The sequence below is a fragment of the Chaetomium tenue genome (assembly GCF_020726465.1).
Source record: "Chaetomium tenue strain MPI-SDFR-AT-0079 chromosome Unknown F5144scaffold_5, whole genome shotgun sequence".
NCBI lineage: Eukaryota > Fungi > Ascomycota > Sordariomycetes > Sordariales > Chaetomiaceae > Chaetomium > Chaetomium tenue.
Window position 1 is genome coordinate 3,112,296 of NW_027117333.1, and position 19,287 is coordinate 3,131,582.

The 19,287-nt window shown below is 56.2% G+C and overlaps 5 protein-coding genes across 5 annotated transcripts; 4 read left to right on the forward strand and 1 right to left on the reverse strand.

Annotated features, from left to right (window-relative positions):
- The first annotated feature begins 876 nt into the window (after positions 1-876).
- On the forward strand, positions 877-3,053 carry F5144DRAFT_578825 (D-arabinono-1,4-lactone oxidase-domain-containing protein). Its single transcript, XM_066789290.1, has one exon. It carries the CDS (start codon positions 1,136-1,138, stop codon positions 2,837-2,839), a length of 1,704 nt encoding a protein of 567 aa, XP_066641766.1. The 5' UTR covers positions 877-1,135; the 3' UTR covers positions 2,840-3,053.
- F5144DRAFT_578826 (uncharacterized protein) lies at positions 3,054-5,452 on the reverse strand. The gene is made up of 3 exons (XM_066789291.1): positions 5,010-5,452; positions 4,889-4,937; positions 3,054-4,828 (listed from the first exon to the last, which is right to left on the reverse strand). The coding sequence occupies exons 1-3, from the start codon at positions 5,229-5,231 to the stop codon at positions 3,159-3,161; spliced, it is 1,941 nt and encodes a 646-aa protein (XP_066641767.1). The 5' UTR covers positions 5,232-5,452; the 3' UTR covers positions 3,054-3,158.
- Positions 5,453-5,653: 201 nt separating this feature from the next.
- F5144DRAFT_578830 (uncharacterized protein) lies at positions 5,654-6,987 on the forward strand. Its single transcript, XM_066789292.1, has 2 exons — positions 5,654-6,334; positions 6,389-6,987. Exons 1-2 carry the CDS (start codon positions 5,885-5,887, stop codon positions 6,746-6,748), a joined length of 810 nt encoding a protein of 269 aa, XP_066641768.1. The 5' UTR covers positions 5,654-5,884; the 3' UTR covers positions 6,749-6,987.
- A 170-nt stretch (positions 6,988-7,157) lies between these two features.
- F5144DRAFT_306481 (kinase-like domain-containing protein) lies at positions 7,158-9,886 on the forward strand. Its single transcript, XM_066783926.1, has 3 exons — positions 7,158-7,429; positions 7,495-7,953; positions 8,009-9,886. The coding sequence occupies exons 1-3, from the start codon at positions 7,390-7,392 to the stop codon at positions 9,796-9,798; spliced, it is 2,289 nt and encodes a 762-aa protein (XP_066641769.1). The 5' UTR covers positions 7,158-7,389; the 3' UTR covers positions 9,799-9,886.
- An 896-nt stretch (positions 9,887-10,782) lies between these two features.
- Positions 10,783-13,210, forward strand: F5144DRAFT_594418 (uncharacterized protein; the record flags this gene model as incomplete). The annotated part of the gene is made up of 8 exons (XM_066790573.1): positions 10,783-10,838; positions 11,075-11,207; positions 11,265-11,490; positions 11,663-11,787; positions 12,487-12,580; positions 12,614-12,743; positions 12,808-12,877; positions 13,163-13,210. The coding sequence occupies 8 exons, from the start codon at positions 10,783-10,785 to the stop codon at positions 13,208-13,210; spliced, it is 882 nt and encodes a 293-aa protein (XP_066641770.1).
- Between the last annotated feature and the right edge of the window lie 6,077 nt (positions 13,211-19,287).

Genomic DNA, 19,287 nt, shown 5'->3' on the forward strand with positions numbered 1-19,287 from the left:
CATTTTGGGCTTGAAGAGTCATTGGGACCTGAGCCATGGCACAGCACAATACGGATTCAGGATGGCTTTCGTAGGACTTTCACCCTTACAATAAGACATAGCCACTTCTGAGTAAAATACCTACCTTATATATACCCTCTTAAGGAGCTTGATTCTCGCAGTGTCGTTTGGCGCTGTGAACCTTTTGCGGCCACCTCATCGACAACCCCTGAACGGGAGTTGCCTACCTTACTTAACACAGCTATCAACAACTCGAAAAGAACGTGCAAGGCACATCATGATATTTTTCCCATGTACACCCTAGAAGATTCTCTGCAGGCAGAAGCCTTTTCACAGACAAGTAGAGCTCCTAATCCTAAATGGTATTGTGGCAATGGTGCGATCAGACGAGTGAACGACCCGTGTTTAATGAGATAACGACTGCATACTCTGCCAGAGGTGCCGCCTTAAACACCAAGTCTAAAACAAATTAAAAATGTTTGAACCTTGAAGCAGGTCTTCAGACACTTCATAATCATCGAGATCTCCGTCGACATCTCATTTTCAGGTCCTCACGGGCGGCCAGATATTCCATGCCAAGAACATGTCCAATTCCGGGGTTTGTATAACGTGAAACTTGAGTGTTGAGTGTTGGAAACCTAATTCTTACAACCAGTAGGAGTAACATCTAGGCAGGCCACCTAAGGTAGGAGGTACCTGACTTCTTGTTCAACGTTGCGCGGCATGATGTGGTTTCCTTCCCAGGCCATCTCGCAGATCTCAGCCAATCAGACAACGAGCGCATCGATCTTATCAATCGCCGTTGTCGGGCTGCCCCACCATCATGCCCCCACCATCCCCCACCAAAAGAGATGGCAGGATTTATAAACATATCGCGCCTTCTGTACCGCAAGCTCGGCGAGCTCGGCATTCGTTCGGAACTCAGTCTTTCCACTTAGCCTTTGTTGAGGAGGTTTTTCAGGATCGTTTCCAGTATCAATACGCAACAATGCCGCTCTAATTCAGCATTAGCCGAGTTTTGGATCGTCTCATGTTTAAGATTGGGATTCTTCTCATGAAGGATTAAATAGAACGAACGATCATTCTTAATACCCTCGAGGAGACCGGACTCTTCAACCCCCCCTCACCATCCAACATGGCCTCCCCCTCCGACTTCTCCCCCCTCCCCACCTCGATACGCACCATCCTCACCACGCACACCACCCCCACCACGCCCCCCTTCCGCGCCCGCACCGGCTACACCCACCGCACCTGGGCGCGCACCTTCAGCTCTCTCCCGGAGCTCTACATCCAGCCGCACACCCTCGCCGAGATCGAACACGCCGTCACCCTCGCGCGCCACTGCCGCCGCCGCCTGACCACCGTCGGCTCCGGCCACTCCCCCTCCGACATCACCTGCACCTCCTCCTGGCTGCTCAACCTCGACCGCTTCAGCCGGGTGCTGGCCGTGGATGGGGCTACGGGATTGTGCACGGTGGAGGCGGGGATCCGGCTGCGCGATTTGAGCGCGGCGCTGGATGGGGAGGGTCTGGCGTTGCCGAATTTGGGCAGTATTGATGAGCAGAGTGTTGCCGGGGCGATTGCGACGGGTACGCATGGGAGTAGTTTGCGCCATGGGCTGGTCAGTGAGTGCGTGGTGGCGTTGAAGGTCACGATGGCGGATGGGAGGACCAGGGCGTGTTCGGCGGAGGAGCGGCCGGAGTTGTTTCGCGCGGCGTTGTTGTCAGTGGGCGCGCTGGGTGTGGTAACGGAGGTGACGCTGCGCGCGGTGCCGGCGTTTTCGTTGGCGTGGAGCCAGACGATTGATGCGGATGCGAGGTTGTTTGAGGGGTGGGAGGATGTGCTGTGGAAGCAGGCCGAGTTTGTGCGCGTGTGGTGGTTCCCCTACATGCGCCGCGCGGTGGTGTGGAAGGCGGATCGCGTGGAGAAGGAGGAGATCGAGGCTGGGAGGGTGCGCCACAGCCAGCCGCCCACCAGCTTCCAGGACAGTCGGCTGGGGTATATCGTGTACCAGAACCTGCTGGCGCTGGCGCGGTGGTTCCCGCGGGTCACGCCCTGGATCGAGTGGTTCGTCTTCGGGCTCAACTACGGCTTCCGCAACGGCGAGAGCACGCGGGTCAGCGGCTGCCAGGAGAGCTACAAAGCCTTCCTGCTCAACTGCCTCTACAGCCAGTTCGTCAACGAATGGGCGATCCCGCTCCACAAGGGACCCGAAGCCCTCCAGCGCCTCGGCGCCTGGCTCAACCGCCTCCAGCCCGGCGACCCGGGCTACATCGACCACCGCATCCCCTTCAGCGCGGACGGCCTCTGGGTGCACAGCCCCGTCGAAGTACGCGTGAGCGACACCACGGTACAAACCGACAGCACCACGCGCAACAACCGGCCCTTCCTCGACATCACCCCAGACGACGGCCCGGCACTATACCTCAACGCGACCATGTACCGGCCGTACTACCGCGACCCGCCGCACGAGGCCACCGAGCGCTACTACCGGGCCTTTGAGTGGCTGATGCGCGACCTGGGCGGCCGCCCGCACTGGGCCAAGACCTTCTCCGTGTCCCCCAGCGAGTTTGCGACGTGGTACGGCGCCGACTGGCGCCGCTTCTGTGCCGTGCGCGACAAGGCCGACCCGGAGGGCATGTTTGTCGGGCCATGGCACCGGCGTTATCTGCTGGGTGAGGGCGACGCGTCGTCGTCGCCGTCGGATTCGTCGGAGGAGGGGGATGATGAGAAGGGGTTGCGGAGGCTTGCGCTGGAGGAGGTCGGGTTTGTGCACGAGAAGGCTAAGGGGGGCGGAATCCGCGTGTTTGGGAGGCAGAACCCCGTCGTGCCGGCGTAGAGGCTGGGCGAGATTTTGGGGCCCGCGAGGAATTTGCTGAGGGAGGGAATTTGGTGGGAGTTTGGGGACGAGGCGTCCGGGCGGCCGTTGTCTTACGTTCATGATGTCTTAAGCAGGAAGCATGTCAACGCATAGAGTTTGTGATTTTAGTTGTATGGAACCTGTATCGTTCGGTTCCCCTTGATCAAACTATTACTAGAGGCAATCAGTGTATGCTGCGACCAAAAAAGCTGTGTGTATTTGTCTCTGTATTTCTAGCGTTTATGCAAAATGAACAACTTATCCGAGATCTTCCACCATGCTGATATCCAAATCCCCTTCACGCGTCCAAATTTAACATCTCCAACATCCTATCAATCTTCTCCTGTAAGATCTCATAGTTCACCGCATCTGACGCAAACTCATCCTCGACCACCTTCCCATTCAAAGTCTTCACACCACCGCCCTCAATGTATTCGCCACCGGCCTGCCCATCACCCACCTTCGCATCCTCTGCGTCCACCCCCTCTCCATCCTCATACCCCTCTCCATCACCCTCGGAATCAGAACCATCATCCAACATCTCCTCCAGCCCATCGCCCTCAAACCGGAACCGGAAGCGCTCCGAGAGATAGTAGCGGATATCATCCAACAACTCGATGGTGTCAGTCTCCTGGCGGGCCTGGATTCGGTCGGCACTCTCGCGAATCAGGTCGGCAAACTCGGCCTCGTCGATGTAGTCCTCTAGGCGACCGGCCAGGTATCGAGCCGCAAACTCCTCCAGGCGCTGGACTTTGAGGTCCCAGGCGGCGCGGATCACATCGTAGACGTTGATCGGTTCGACCTCTACTGCTGGTCCTTCTTCCCCGGCTGATGGAAGAGGTTGTCCGTTGGGGGTTGGAATGTCCGGATGGTTATTGTGTGTGCGGTCGACGAGAGCGTTGCTGTTGCCGCTGCCGAGGGTGGAGATAGTGACAGCGGCTTTGGTTTTGAGTTTCTCCAGGAGGAGCATGTCGGCCGCATAGAGGAGATCGAGTGCGTGCTCGAGTGGGCAGTCAGATTTCTCCGTGTAAAGGAAGCGGAGGATGATTTCGAGGACGGCGGGAGTGCAGTCGACTTTGATGACGTGGAGATGGTCTGAGTCGTGAGCTTCGAGGAAATCGGAGGAAAACATGGTTTCGAAGTAGGGGCTGCGGATTAGGAATGGTTTGTGGACTGGGTAAAGCACCGAACGGCCGGATGGTTTCGGCGAGGCACCATGTTTTGGTGTGGTTACCTCTGCCGGACCGATCGGGATGGCGGATCCGTCGGAGGCAGTTTCGGTGTTGTTCTCGTCTTCGCCTTCTGGTTGATCGTCCGCCCTCAGAAGGCAGTCGGCAAATATTGCATTGTGATGAGGCCACTTGACCTCGGCTGCTCGGCGAGTGTCGACTTCCACCTTATGCTTCAGCACCGTACCGTTGAAGAAGCTGTTCACTTGACCCTGGGCGCGCTGAACTTCATCCTGCTGGCGTTGCCTCGCCAACCGACGGTCATTGATGGACAACACGGCTTCCCATAGCTTATCGACCTCGAGCTGCTTACACAGCTTATCGATTCCCCTGAAAACTTCCTCCTCGGTAACGGCGCTATCTGGGCCGACAAAATCGCGGGGTAGATTACCGAGGTACAGATATCGGAGCACGACCCTGAAGGCCTCAACGGGGATGGCTTGGGGCAACTTCCAGGTTACCGTCTCTGGAGCATCAGCAAACTTGCGCATGAAGTAAGGCGATCTAGCCGAGAGGATAAATTTGTGGAGGCGAAAGTCCTCTGCCGGGGCGGAGAGGGTGATGTCGGATGTTGAGGGGCTATCCCGGGCCAGCAGCGATGTGACGTGTGAAGACCATGGCTGCAGGGGGTCTGCCGACTTGGAGTAGTCGTAGGACAAGAGTAGGTTTCGAATTTTGTTGTTGAGTGCGTTGTACACGGCTCGTTCCCGCTCAAAGGAGTCGGGGTCGGCCAAAGCCCCTGAAGCTTGTCAGCATCGAGTTCCTATCGAGTTTCCAACGAAGCCGGAACCGAACGTACCTGATTCTAAGAGTAACTGGACCAACTCATAGTGACCGCATAAACTTGCCTAGTTTTCAGTCAATAATGTAAATTCACTACGAGACAGTGAGAACCGAAGAACCGGTGGCTAGTTACTCACTACAACGAGCGGGGTATAATCATAAATGTCCTTGGCGTTGATGTTGACACCGGCTGAGATGAGTTCCTGGCAACTCTTCAAATCACCCCTCCGGCATGCCTGCAAGAAGTCCAGAAATTCCTCCGATGTGTCGAGGGGGTGTTCGTTGCGGAGGACTCCTGTGCGGATGAGTTTATTGTCATCCTTGAGTTTGGCTTCCAACTCAAACTTGCGGATCGCCATGGTTTATTGCCCTTTCTAGGCGGTGGAGGAGCAAAAACGAAAACTGAAAGACTGCCTTAGTTACCTAAAGAAAGTAAGGTAGGATCTGACTAGTTCAACAATTGGCAACAACACTTACAAAATCAGAAGGGGCAATGGTCTCTTGGTGGCGTTCCTGATATTCCTACTGTTCCCACAGTCTATCACACAGTGCTACCTCCGGTTCGGAAGCCGCGCCTGGGCACTGGGCGAGTGGCTTGCTGCCAGCCGGAGCCGTCTGGGTGGCGCTAACAATAATCAATCTTCAGCGACTTGGCAAGGCACTTGGCGTGCATTGACCAACGGCAGTTCAGGTCGAGCCGAGTTGGAGTCTCAGGGCCGCTTCTCGGGCCGAGACCAAGCCAATGACACCCGCTCATCGGTTTTCCCCAAAAGCAAAAAAGCAACAACGCAGAATCAAGCTGTTTCCTGAGTTGGGCAAGTGTATCTTGTCAGGTGAAACATCAGGCTTCCAGGTCCAACGAAGTTTGTCCCAAGAATCTGCCCGCTTTGTGAACCCGCTGCTGTTCCCCAAACTCCCTGTGTCTCCCTGTGCCTCTCTTTCGCCTGCTTTCGCCTACTGTCGCCTACTTTCGCCTACCGCTCGCCTACTTTTTGGCGAAACTTTGAATTCCATGTCCCCACCGACGACTGACGTACGGGCTATTGCAGCCGCCGCCCTGGATCTGTCGTCGGCAGCCCAAGGCCATCATCATCATGTTAATGTGATAAATCCCCCTTCGTTTGCCCTGCCACCGCTCGAGCCGCGGTCGATTCCGGCACCGAACAACAACAACAATAGGCTCCCACAGCTGCCACCATTAAACTCGGTTTTCTTCCCGTGGTCGCCAATCCAGGTCCAGCAACATCATCCTTACCTACTACAACAGCCGGTTGTTTCAACGGGCCCGCGCATACCGCCACCAGGGTATCCCGAGACGGCGTGGCATCCCCACCTCTTGCTGCACCCGCCCGCACCAGTATCCACACCACCGGTGCTGCTGCCACGTTCTCGACATTGGCCCGGTGAGCCGGTCCGGCCTCTTCAACCTGCTCCAAGCGTAAATGAGCAGCATGCCGAGATAGTATGTGTCCGTATTTGCAAGTACGCAGAGCAGCATGGCTAACGCTTCTTCTAGCATTTTGGGAGTGAGCGGCTTGGGCAAGACGAGGAGAGAGGAGCGCAGCAGATGCTGCCACCGCGAAAATTGGTAGAGCGTTTCCGGGCTTCTCTGGAGGAACAGCTGGAACTCGATTATCGCTGCTTCGACCAGAAAGCACGGCAGCAAAAACAGGCTGAGCTGGCCGAGCTGGACCGAGAGAATAAGACCTTCAAGCTTCAGAAGAAGGCGGCAGAAAAGATCACAGACGAGAAACAGCGGGCGTACCAATTGGACCGGGTGAATCGCAACCATGTCAAGAGAGTCGTTAACATCCGCAAGAGGCACAGGCGGTATCCTCGGGCTCAAGAGGTTTGGCAAATCACCACCAAGAGATAATGCGCAGTACCTGACATACCATGTCTAATGGCATCAAATGATGCAAATACTATCAATGCCGGGTATTAAGTGTTTTGATTTTTGATGCCTGTGATAGCCTGAAGCTCTGTTTTGGTCAAGATGCGAAAATGTGGAGGTCGCAAAGTGGATGCGTGCCCTGGTGTTGTGGCTGCATTGCTGAATTGTCAAAATCGTCAAAATCATCAAGCGCAGCATGCATGGGTTTGCTGGTTCCAGTCAAACCAGAGATTCCAGGAGCATTAGGGTTGGGGTAAAACTCAGGGTCGTGGTTTCCCGCTTCATCCCGAGCCGCTTCCCCGATTGAGCAATACCCCTGCTTTTTTGGGTTCGTTGTTCGCCCAATTGGGACGGTTGCCTAGGCAGCGACGGGTTTGTTGACTGGGGATGTCAGGCTTCGCCGAAAGGGCAGGAAGGAACAACGCACCCAATTTAGAGCCCAATTTAAAGATTTGCTCCTTTCTTTCACTGCACTTTCTTTTCAACAAGCAGCCTCGAGGGAGAGATACTAACCTAGCAGCAACGCCGTTTGCCCGTTTGCCAATCCATCAACGTTCGCTTATGGAGTGCGCCATTTGACACTGAACACCAACTCCCCCTACTACACTTCGAGGTTGCCCATCATGTCGGAAAGCGACAAGTACGAGGTGTTGGAAAAGATTGGTATGTGTTTCTCTTCTTGGCCTGTACCGCCGTGGGCGTCACCAAGGCTGACAGGACATGACTAGGCCATGGCTCGTTTGGGATCATTCGAAAAGTCCGTCGCCGGGTCGACGGCATGGTTCTCTGCCGGAAAGAGATCAGCTACCTCAAAATGTCCCAGAAGGAGCGCGAGCAGCTCCATGCCGAATTCCAAATCCTCTCGACCCTCCGCCACCCAAACATCGTCGGCTACTACCACCGCGAACACCTCAAAGTCAGCCAGGACCTGCACCTCTACATGGAATACTGTGGCAACGGGGACCTAGGGCGGGTTATCCGGAACTTGTCAGACAAGAACCAATATGCGGAGGAGTCCTTTGTCTGGAGCATTTTCTCTCAGCTCGTCACGGCGCTGTACCGCTGCCATTATGGCGTCGACCCGCCCGTGGTGGGGAAGGCTGTGTTGGGGCTAGGATCAACCGCGAGGCCAAAGCCGCCATCAGGGGGGATGACTATCTTGCACCGCGATCTCAAGCCCGAAAACGGTACGTATACGCTGCTTGGATAATGTGTTCGAACATCCGGAACTGACCGTCACAGTGTTCCTCGGCGACGAGAACTCGGTAAAGCTAGGCGATTTTGGTCTCTCCAAGGTAATGCAGTCCCACGACTTTGCGTCGACATACGTAGGCACGCCTTTTTACATGTCACCGGAGATCTGTGCCGGTGAGAAGTACACGCTCAAATCCGACATCTGGTCATTGGGCTGCATCATGTACGAACTATGCACACGAGAACCGCCATTCAACGCCAAAACCCATTTCCAGCTCGTCCAGAAGATTAAAGAGGGCAAGATTGCCCCTCTGCCAGCCATCTACTCGCCAGAGCTCTTTGCCATTATCAAGGACTGCTTGCGGGTGAACCCAGACAGGAGACCGGATACCGCGATGTTGCTGAACCTGCCCGTGGTGCGGTTGATGCGCAAGGAGAAGGAAATAAACGAGTTCAGCAAGTCGCTCAAGGCCAAAGAGGAATCGCTGAGCAGGCGCGTCCGGGAACTGGAGCAGAAGATCACGACACTCGACCAAGACAAGGCTTCGATGCGCCACGAGATCGACTCGTCTCTTCGGAGGGAATGGGAGGTCAAGGCCCGGCTGGAAATTGACCGGTTGGTCGGACAAGAGATCGAGCAGCTGCAGCGGAAGTTTGATCACGAGGTTCAGCTACGGGTAGAAATAGAGCTACAGAGCAGGAAGGATGAGGACAACCGCCACGACCTAGGGTCCTCGAGCTCCAAGTCCGACTATCCGCATTCGTCAATAGGGAGCAACGAGGGCGAGCATTCCTCAGCAACGGACATGTCCGAGATCTCTGTAGAGTCTCCCGATACGTCGATGCACCCGCTCAAGAAGGGCGCCCGCACACCTTTTGCCCGGGCTCAGACAATGTTTGCCATGGCACCCGCCGGCACGCCGATGGATATCGAGATGAACTCGCCTTCACCTATCACGATTGCCTCTCTATCGCTCTCGCCTCGCCGTAACGTCGGCACTAAGCCGCCGATGCTCAACCCAGGCAACATCTTCACCGCCAACCAGATGGCAGGTGAAGCACGCTGGGAACCCTCCCAAGACTCCGACTCGGAGTTTGACGACGACATTCAAGTTCCTTCGCCCACGCGGATGATCAAGTCGAGCAAGAACCCCTTCACCTCCAAAGGCCGCCCTCAACTACACGCCCAAAAGTCGATGCCCACGCACCGCTTGCAATCTAAGCAATCGCAGGCGGCCCTCCAGGCGGCCCACCAGGCCAAGACTATCCCCGTCGCGGCCTCGACGCCCGATTTGCAAACCGCCGTTAGAAACATGGGAAGCAATGGCGCGCTGCACGACCGTAGCAACAGCCCGAGCCGCCGCCTCAGCAAGATCCCGTCGGCCGCCAACCTGAAGACAAACAGCAACGCCAGCAGCGGCAGCAGCAACAGCGACGGCAGTGGCCCATTGGCGCCCCTCAGCCGCAAGCCCTCCAGGGGTAGCAACCTCAACAGCAAGGACGGGGGCGACCAAACCAACCAGCCCCCCGTTCTTAACAAACTCCCTACCGCCGCGGGGAAGAACAACATCCGCGGGCGCACACTCGTCGAGTTGCAGCAGGCGCGCGCCGGCGGAAGGCCTATGAGCGCCGTGTTTGCCAGCGAGCACACCGTTAGCCCCGTGCGTGCGTTTAGGGAACACGCGGCGGCGGCAAACCGCGGCGTAGCCTTCTCGGACTCTCCAGCCATCTGGGACCCGGAGCGGGACGAGATGCCGAGCCCGTTTCTGGTACGGCGGAAGCCGATTATTGGGTTGGGGGGACTCTCCTTTGGGAAGGGCGAGAGGGGGAGTGCCTGAGCATACCTCCTTCGCACTCATCACATACATAACTTACGGGCTTAAGTGACTCCGGGTGTGGCGGGGGATAGGGGGATAGAGAATGAGGGTGCGTGTTGTGCGTTGCGTATAGGAGGATGAGTCTGGTGATGATACCCATTGTTTTGTTTGGGGCCGCTCGTTTATTTTTTTTGAGTTTATTTTCCCTTTGTCGGGATGGGCAGCGGAGGACGGCCGGTCAGCTGGCGGTTAGCGGAACCGCGGTATGGGGGGGGACACAAGGCGATGATGCCCTTATGGTCATGACTACGACTTGGGCTATAACGGTGTTCAAGGGGGTGGACATCCATCATTCCCATCATCATTATAGCCGCTTCTGGGCTGGGGGATCCCCCCAGCCTACACACTTTCATTTGTCGTACGAAAGACGGACGGGCAGACAGGGGCATTTGGACATGAGGCGTTTCTGGGGGATGGTCTGGATGGATTTGGGCTTGTTTTGTTTCGTCGTGTCTGTCTATATGGCGAGGAGTGTTTGCTCTCCTCAGCTTACCTAGTTAATTTAGATTAACGCTACACCTCTCCCCGCTGCCCCTCTCTGGTGTTGTTGTTTTTTTCTTTCGATGGATTTTGTCGATCGCCGCCGTTCTTGGGCATTTCACAAGAAAAGGGGGGGCAGTGAGGGGATATTCCTTCCCCTAAAAAAAGCATGACCGCCTGCGGCTGTATCACTATCACGCTGCCGCCGTTTGGCTTTTGGCACCTGCCAACCGGGGGCCCAGCCGAGCGGCTCAGGCTCCGTGCCTCCGGAGATCGGCTTATAAAAGAGGAGAGAGGGGTTATGGATTTGGAATTGCTTTTTTTTTTTTCCTTTTACGCTCTCGTCTGACTCGAGGTGACGGGACGGGAGGGGAGGGGGGAAGAGGAGAGGGGAAGGTGAGGTTACCAACCATGCTTTCACGCTAGTGTAGTTGCACTACCGCTGTGCAGCGGCTCTGGATATCCATGCCATCTTGGGTCTGGTTGACCATGGAGTGCTGGGCTGGTGGGCTGGTGGGCTGGTGGGTGGGCTGGGAATTCGGCACATCGTTTTGTGAGTTCTGCATGCTAGCGGAGTGCGTATTGCTTATTGCTTTTGGGGAGGGGATTTGACGTGGTACTGTACCAGGTTTTTTCTCTTCTCACTTCTCAACCACGAAGGGGTACGGGTGAATGGTGGATGGATGGATGGGTGGGTTTGGTGGTATGAGGGATACAGTTATGTTATGCTCTGGATATCTCTACATGAGATACATAGGGCAATGGATGGTGTTGAGGGGTTGGATGTGCCTGCACGCAGTCAGTGTGTCTGTGGTTTCCTGCGCGGGCTGTGGCAAACAGAGGGAGTGGACAAGGGCAAGCACCAGCACCAGCACCACCCGAGCACTGCAGTGCTGTGCTTCTGTCGAACCTCGCCGGCTCGGCTTGAATCCCCGTTCAAAGGATAGCGGCAACTATTCCGTCTCGTCTGGCCTGGCCTGTCATATCTGACAAAGTTGGGGGCGGGATACGGCGCTACTGTCGTGCTACACATCGCGTCTTCCTGCTCCCACAGGTCACTTGTCAGAAAACCTGCGGGTTGCTTCGACCCGGGCCACGGGAGCCTCGCGGTCGTTGGTGGTGTGTACCCAGCAATGCCTCCGGATCTACCGCTCTGGGAGACGTGCATAGGGCGTGTGTGTCCGTGGCGCCGCGGGGTAGGAAGCGAGAAGCCAAGCAGGCAAGCGAAAGGGGGGGTTGGACACACAAGGAGGGCACAAACACACTCGACGACGCGGGCCTGTGGAAGTGGTCTAGCCAGTCGCCATCGTGCCTCTCAACCACGCATTCACGATTGCAGCGTGAGAAAGGCATGTCCCTGCTGCGATCCTCGGCCAGGCCCAGCTCTCTGCACTAATGAAGCCGCCCTCGGCTCTGTGGCGATCTGCCGCCCCCTTCCGCTCCCCCGCTTCCGTGGTTTCTCCATCTCGGGTTGGGAAAGCTGAACGGCTATGTACTCACGCAGACGGCGACCACCCTCCCTGTTTTAGTCTAGTGATGGGCCCACAGCGAGTGTACACAGTCGATACCATACGGAGTGCAAACGAGTGTTTTATCCGCTCAAGGACGGACATGGCCGAACAAACTTTGACGGGGTATGTGACGGTTGATGTTGGAAGGCGGGTCCCGGAGAGAACGCCGGTGGGGGGAAGGCCTTCCGAATGCTGCCACGACGCGCCACCCAAAGTATGAGACAGAAGAAACAAGGTTTCTGAGGGCAAGCTGCAGGAGCCCCGTTCCATCCTGCAGTAGTGGAACTTTCAGCAAGCCACAGAGACGCAGAGCGGAAGGCCAGATCAGATTTTCTCCGAGCTGCCTTTGTCCAACATTTCCGCGTTACAGTAGCATGAGTAAGAAAGATGGGAATCGACGATCGCTGCCGTCCTGTGATCGACCCGGTCCGTTGCTGCATGCAGTCAGCCTTGGAATATATTGTGCGGCACCAACAGGGTCCAAGCCGTAAGGGTACCATTTGTGAGACTCATCGAGTCCGAGCTCTTGTTCTGCTTCCCAAGGGCACGTCTTGACGCGGGGGGTTGCAGCCGGTTGCTGGTCATTGGCGGGCCGCTTGCTTTGTCGAGAAAAGGCTGCCCCGGAAGTCAAGGGTTGTGTGACGTGTGGCTTGAGCAGCTATGGCGGCTTGCGGCCCTTGCTTCGTTCTCAGCGGCGCGGGGAACGCCCCGGCGGTTCACCCTGCAGTCATCGGACGATTGTGTAGGTATTAGTATATTTTCTTTTGGCGCTAAGTAAGGCAAAGGTAGGCCAGGAGCAGGCCAGCCATCGTTGCTGGGCGAGATGATCGAGTTGTCAACGTCTAATATTTCACCCCCGGTGGCACTCAAAGACGAATCTGATTTAATCGATTCCCTTGTTTGCGGGCTCTTACTGTGTGTGTTCAGTCTGGAAGTCTGGGGTCAACACCACCGAGTCGGGGCATCTAGGAACCGTTAGGGGGCTGGGGAACAGGGGGCATGCTTTGGGACTCGCTTACCGGCGCGGCCCAGGGGGGCCCAAAAATAAGGTGAGACATTTCTTGCAACGGTCGAGAAACGGCGAGAAAATTGTCCAATAGGAACGAAGTAATGGAAAAAAGCAAGAACTGAGGCTTATGGCCATTTCAGGAGCCTCACAACATCAACAAATACGGTGTCAGTTAGGAGCACCGGAAGCTGCTCATAGACGAGCCATTGCCTCTTGGCTTTTTTATACAATTGGAAAGCACATTGTGGCTCTTCAGGCCAGCGCGGGAGCTTCATTGTGTTGTTATGAGGGAAACCGTTAACTGGGTGACTGGGTTGGGTAGCAGGGGGTGGCGATAAACGCGCGGATCAAGTGCCGGGGCATGGGGTCATGAAATCTGGAATCATTGCTGGGGAATCTCAATCTGATGCAAAATAAGCTCCGACGACTTCGCACTTGCTTCAAACCTCCCGACGCTGGGTTGTACGTTTCTCCGGGGGACTTTCTCCGGAGGTTCTCCTGTATCGACCTGCCATGCTAGGTGACTGCGGAGAGGGCTTTTTTCCCCAGCACCAGGAACATGCTTTAACGGGCTACTTGTCCAGGCGTGGGGTAATCGGGGAAAAGAAGAAAGTGGTTCAGAAAGACGCGTTTGCGAATCCGGAACGTGGTGATTGGGCTCGGTCGGTGATTGTTGTTCTCCGGTCCCAAGGACGCCCTCTGAGGCACTCAATCGCTCGACAATCCGATTCGACAGCGGCAGAAGGGAGCTGTGTCCAGGAATCCTACCAGGCTCTGCCCAAGAGGAAATGATTGCCGAGTTGACGTGGGCCGTGGCTGGCGGTGTTGGGTCCTTCATATGATGCCTCGCCCAACACGGCGATCAACACCGTCAGAATGCAACCTTGAGTTGTCACCTCAGCGTGGGATGATCATCCCGAGCCGAAGCACCGATGAGATGAGTTCGGGGGCTGCGAGGTTTGGGCAGGGCTGGGGATCAGTACCGGGCTCAAGTGCCGCCGACACCGCCCTTTCACCCTTGCTCAACACCAGCCCACTAAGCTCCCTGGGATCAAGGAGAGAGGATGTAGTCTCGCCTCTTCAACAAAGAGTGAATCTTATCCTTTGCCACAGGGTGTCGCGGACTCTGGTTTCGAATGGGCAGTGAACCTGAGCGCGATGGTCTCCAGGCCCAGGTCGAGCTTCCGGCAGTACGTGTGCGGCGAGCCAACGGATTGGTTGCACTCTCTGCACATCTTACCTTGATTATTGAACCAGTCGGTTCCATCGTCGATCTAAATGAATGGTCAGATGGGCTGCTGGGTGTGCAGCAGTAGGCGCCGCAGGGTAGCAAGACAGGTGACAGCTGCGGGCACCGGCAGAGTGTTCCAGGCAATCGGAAGATCATGAATCGCTCTCGATGACCGATGACGAGAACTTTACTGGTTGATGATGCCAACGACACGCTCATGGGGGGGGGTTGTCACAACAAATTGGCGACAATCCCATGCCCCCGCAGTGGGAGCTGTCTTCGAGAAGTCGAGAACGAGAGGCTGCAAAGTGTTCTCTGCCAGCGCACCATGTATAGCACAAATATTATGCTCGATATCCGAGGAGAGACGGGTTTGCGGAGTTGTGAGGGCCAACGCTTGTGACGGCCAAGCGTGTAAGTATGCCTGGAGCAGCAATATCTCGTTGATGGAGGGGTGTTGGTACTTCGTAGCTAGCGACTGTTTGCTGCTCCGATCGCCGAGATCTTATGCGAGCCAAGAAGTTACTTTCCGTCAGAGCCTGTCAAAATCGAAATCATTATAGCCCAAGACGGGGTTGAGACCAGCGTCCTCTCGGAAACCTGCCGAAGAAACGGTGGTATCCCTTCGTATGGGCTAATGGTCGAGACGAGCCCATCAGCCCATGTACACTCCCTCGCCACTCATGGGCTCAGAACCCCCCCACCCCGTCACTAGACTACTGCAGCACTCTGCACTTGATGCACCGTATTCCTGAGGCTCCATGTGATCCTCGTCCATACATGCTACGTATATTAGCAGAGAGATTTTGGTTCCGCGGGGACAACGCCACCGACGAACCAGAAACAGTTGGCTCGCCGTGATAGGTTGCCCTTCGTCACAATGGCAAGTGACTGCTTTGGCCAGCCCCAGAAGGAAGCTCGAAGAGTCGGTGTTACACTGGGTAAGCCAGAGCTTTGGAACGGGGATCGATAATAACACCCTACCTGAGCCTCGGTGCTGGTAGCGGGCTCCGCCCATTCGAATCGGGGATGCACACCCAACTTCTGATCTCCGGATGTGCTTGCCGAGCTGGTACCGAATAGCATGCACTGTGCGAAAGGTTCTCCTGTCAGTCGTCGCGGAAATGAACTCGACACAGCCTCATTATGGTCCCTCTTACGGGACATGAGCCGGTGAGTCCATGAGAGACTGAGTGAATGGGACAGCAACTGAAGTGGGGCGGCAGTATCTGACACCGGGCTGGTATGAGATATCGCCCTGCATCTGTCTTCACCATTGCCAACTGAAGGCGGGTGGAAGTCGAGCGGCGCTTGACGACACGACGGGTTCGTCTCTATGTCGTGTCCTGACGCTCTTAACAAGTTTCTGGTTTGATGAGAGATCTCCCCTGCGCTGATCGACAGATTCCACAAACTCTATTCCACCCCTTGGAGATCGCCTTTCGTTGCATCGAGGTGTGGGCCGGGACCTCCCCCCTGCTCACCACCTCGGACCGGGCCAATTGGGGAGTTTTGCTGCCAGCCCAGACGCGCTGTCGGCCGGAGCTGCCACCAAGGCCGGAGCTGCGGTTACATCATCGCTCCGTCTCTCGCGAAATTGGAACTTTCGAGACCTTGTTCGACGGTATTCAAGGGGGTTAATGTGTGCGCGCCAACAATCTCGCTCGTCTGTTCCCGCCTGCGGTTCGCCAAGGGACAACGGCGCGGGGGTTGTGATGTCCTTTGGTGATTTTTGCCGACTGGAACTGTGTTGGTTTTTACAAGGAATGATCAATCCTTTTTGGACGGCCCGGATGAATGCGTGGGACGCAAACGCTGTTGACGACAGGAGTGGTGTTTCAGCGCGTGGGGACGGGGCAGGGTGAAGAAGACGATGGAGATGTCGATGCAGGTTCCATCGTGACGACGCTTGGAGTATCCGAAAAGGGAAGGTGGTTAGAGGTTGATGACATGACATGCGACGGCAGCGTGGCATATTTCCCGAGCCCAAAAGGATGAAAACGGTCGCCGATCACGCGCTATTCCAGAAGGAGTACTGAAGCCTTTCGAGGACCTAAGCGAGCGGCGCTAAGCCGACGCCTCGTCGATCGCCCGCGAGGCGGGTAATGTCCGTTTGGGAAACCGGTATTGCCTGCAGGGGAGCGCGACAGTCGAGTACGACGTTGGAACCAGAGACGTGCAGGCGGGTGACCGCCCAGCCATCGTCGAGGGGAAAAGGCTGGGGTATATCATGCGTCATATGAACGGCAATCAAAGAGCGCCCGAAGTACAGCCGTTCTGTGCCGTCCACAACGATGAAGCTGAGCTCTGGGGCCCCGGGGGGCAGGCTCCCACTGAGGAACGAGGATGACGGAAGCTCAGTGATCTGTCGATGGAGAGCCCTAAAGCGGCTGAGCGGTTGGGTGATGGTCTCCACGGGTCGTCTCGAAAATTCCGGAACATTAAATGACAGTTGGGGCGGTTTGTTGGCTCGTGGCTGGGACAGGGGACTGGAGCACCAAAAGAGTATGTCGTCGACGATCCGATGCCATGCGATGTGCGACTTGGCGGGGGTGGGTGAGACCGTGAGTGAAAGTGAAGAGAAGACGCCCGACCACACGACCACACGACTCAACACCAATCACCCAGCCACCCGAGTGGCTTAAGCGACGGCTTCAAAACAAAACAAAAAGCAAAGCAAGCCACAGTCCACAAACTGACTGACTCTTCCGTCCCAAACTCCTCGGCCAAGCCAAGACAAGGTGCTGTGCCGCAAGTGCCGCAGAGTTGGCCGGCAACCAGGCCTGGAACTTCACTGCTCAAGAGCCGAGAGTACGGAGAAGCCGGTAACGGCAAGCGAAGAGGTGTAGCGGGCCTCTAACATAGGTGACCGGGCGGGTACCAGGTCCGCACCGGACCCAAATCCTAATCGCGGGGTTCTGGAGTCATTCCATTCAGACGCAAATTCAGACCGGCCGTGATCAACAGAGTTGAGACTGGACTGACGCAAGGAGACCGAGTGCCGAGTAGTTACACCTAACGCAGGTTTTTCGACCACATTTTGTGGCAGTGGGGAACTAGAGGTACACAGTAGGTAACCGAAAGCGGAATTCAGCGAGGTCGAGGTCGATATTCCGTCTGTGGATGGAAGTCGCCAACGTGGCTCTTGCCAGAACACTGGGACTTGAATCCTAATTGGCAACTCAGACAGAAGGAGCAACTGAGCATCCCAGTCACAAGCAGATTAAATTTACATGCTGAGGGCTTCGCTGCCCTAATTCGACTCGGCTTGTGTTTAGTTTACACAGAGTCTTCCGGCTTGTCGGGTATCCTTAACCTAACTCTCCTGGAATGCTCATCTAACTACTACACAACTAACACAACCTTCGATTCTCACTTCACCGTTGTGCTCAGGTGCTAACCAACTCGTAACCTCAGTTCATCCTCCATCTTCCGGTTCGCAGAGCTCGACGCCCAGTCATGATCCATGGATAGGAAGTAGTCGTGTTGCTGGTCCCCCAACTCCAGATGACATCAAGCAACCCGGCCAGCCTCGGTATTTCAGCGCGGACATGATCACCGCTCATGGTTGCATTTCACAGTTGTCCGTTTCGGAAAAGGATGCTACGACAAGATGGGATGGAGCAAATACGGCAAGCTTTTCTTGACGCAGGAGACTGCAATCGTCCGCATCTGGGCTGCTAGGATGTCGTCCCAAATCCTGCATGTCGACCCATGCACGAGTGACAACGGATTGGTTTCGGTTTGCTGAGACTGCCTGCTCTCGGGAATTTCGTCCCGTCCTTATGCCTTGGGACTTAGCTCTGGCCGGCTTGGAGCGAACCGCGGATGTGGCACGGATGTGGCACAAGAAGCCATTTGCTTGTCCCTCTTTCTCATTCCGGCCTCGCCAGGAGCCCAAAGCGTACCAAGCGCATCAACCGTACCGATTTCTTGAAATCTTTCCGTGGGCCCCTGCCGCACGTCAAACACAGGGCCAGACAGGCTGCACTCTTTCCGGCTGGGCCCCAGTCAACATTAAGACTCGCTACCGGGGATGATCAGGGACCCCTGAACCCCGTCGACAATCCCACGGCCCCTGGAGCCTCACTCGATCGCGAAGTTGAGGTGATCTCTTGCGATGGGCCTTTGTTTCCGAGAACCCCCATGTGTTTCTCGAGAAACGGGTCTGGAGCACGGAGCCTCGCGCGCATGAGCTTGTCTTAGCTTCCACGGCAGCTTTCTTTCGCCAATCGTCAGGGCCAAGGCCTTTCCGGCGGTCGTGCCGGGAGAGTCAAGCCATCAGTAAACGCTGACTAACTAGTTAGCTAGTTGACCCGACTCCATCATGTCCATGGCAAAAGGATCGAAAGTTTCGCAGGCGTGAATGTTGGTGTTGACAGGACCGGTGAAGATCCCTCTCGGAAGGACTCCGCAGGCGCAGAGCTACTAAGCGACGGTAACGGTACGTCGTACCCTAGCCATGCACGAAACAACTGCCAGCAACGGCGGGGGCCCACCAACGTCCACTCATCATCAGCACTCCAGCGATCTCTTGTTGAGCGGCCATCGATCGTCAACATCTGCCGTGGACCACAGAAACGTTCGGTTCATGGGGTGGAGGATTGTCACCCAAGACGCAAGCTGGGGAAGCGGCCGGCTGGCCGGAACGTAGACAAGAGTTCCAGACATGAAGCTTGCCACGACCGCCCGTTCGCAGCTTGATGCATGCTATTCTTCCAAGCGGTGCAAACCACCGCGATGGCGCGTCGACTCGACCTCAACCCCGTGCAGAATCACGTTAGATCTCCCGCAAAAATGGAGCGGGGGATAGACTGCACGGCTCAGTAGATCACCAGAGTTCTGGAAAAACGATGCACTACCCGGGCGGCAGATGGCCCCGAGGCGCCCGTTTCGAGAGGGGAGTTTGAAGCCGTCATGATGAACGGCATAAGATCAACTCAGCCATCCGGTCACAGCACAAACCAATGCATGCCACCCCTGCTGGCCTTGCCGTCATTCAGCACAAGAGCTTGGAGTCGATACTCGTCTCAAGTTTGTGCGTCCGTGTGTCTGGCTCAGGGGTCCCCACCCCCAAAACGCCCAAGCGGCCGTGACAGGCCGGCCAGGGCTGGAGGTACGTACCGATTCGTCCATCTCACCCCCCCTCCGCAAACCAAGCCTTGGGTCCGGCAGTAGCCCCTGTTTTGGGTAAGTGGTCCGTGTGGCTTCAAAAAAGC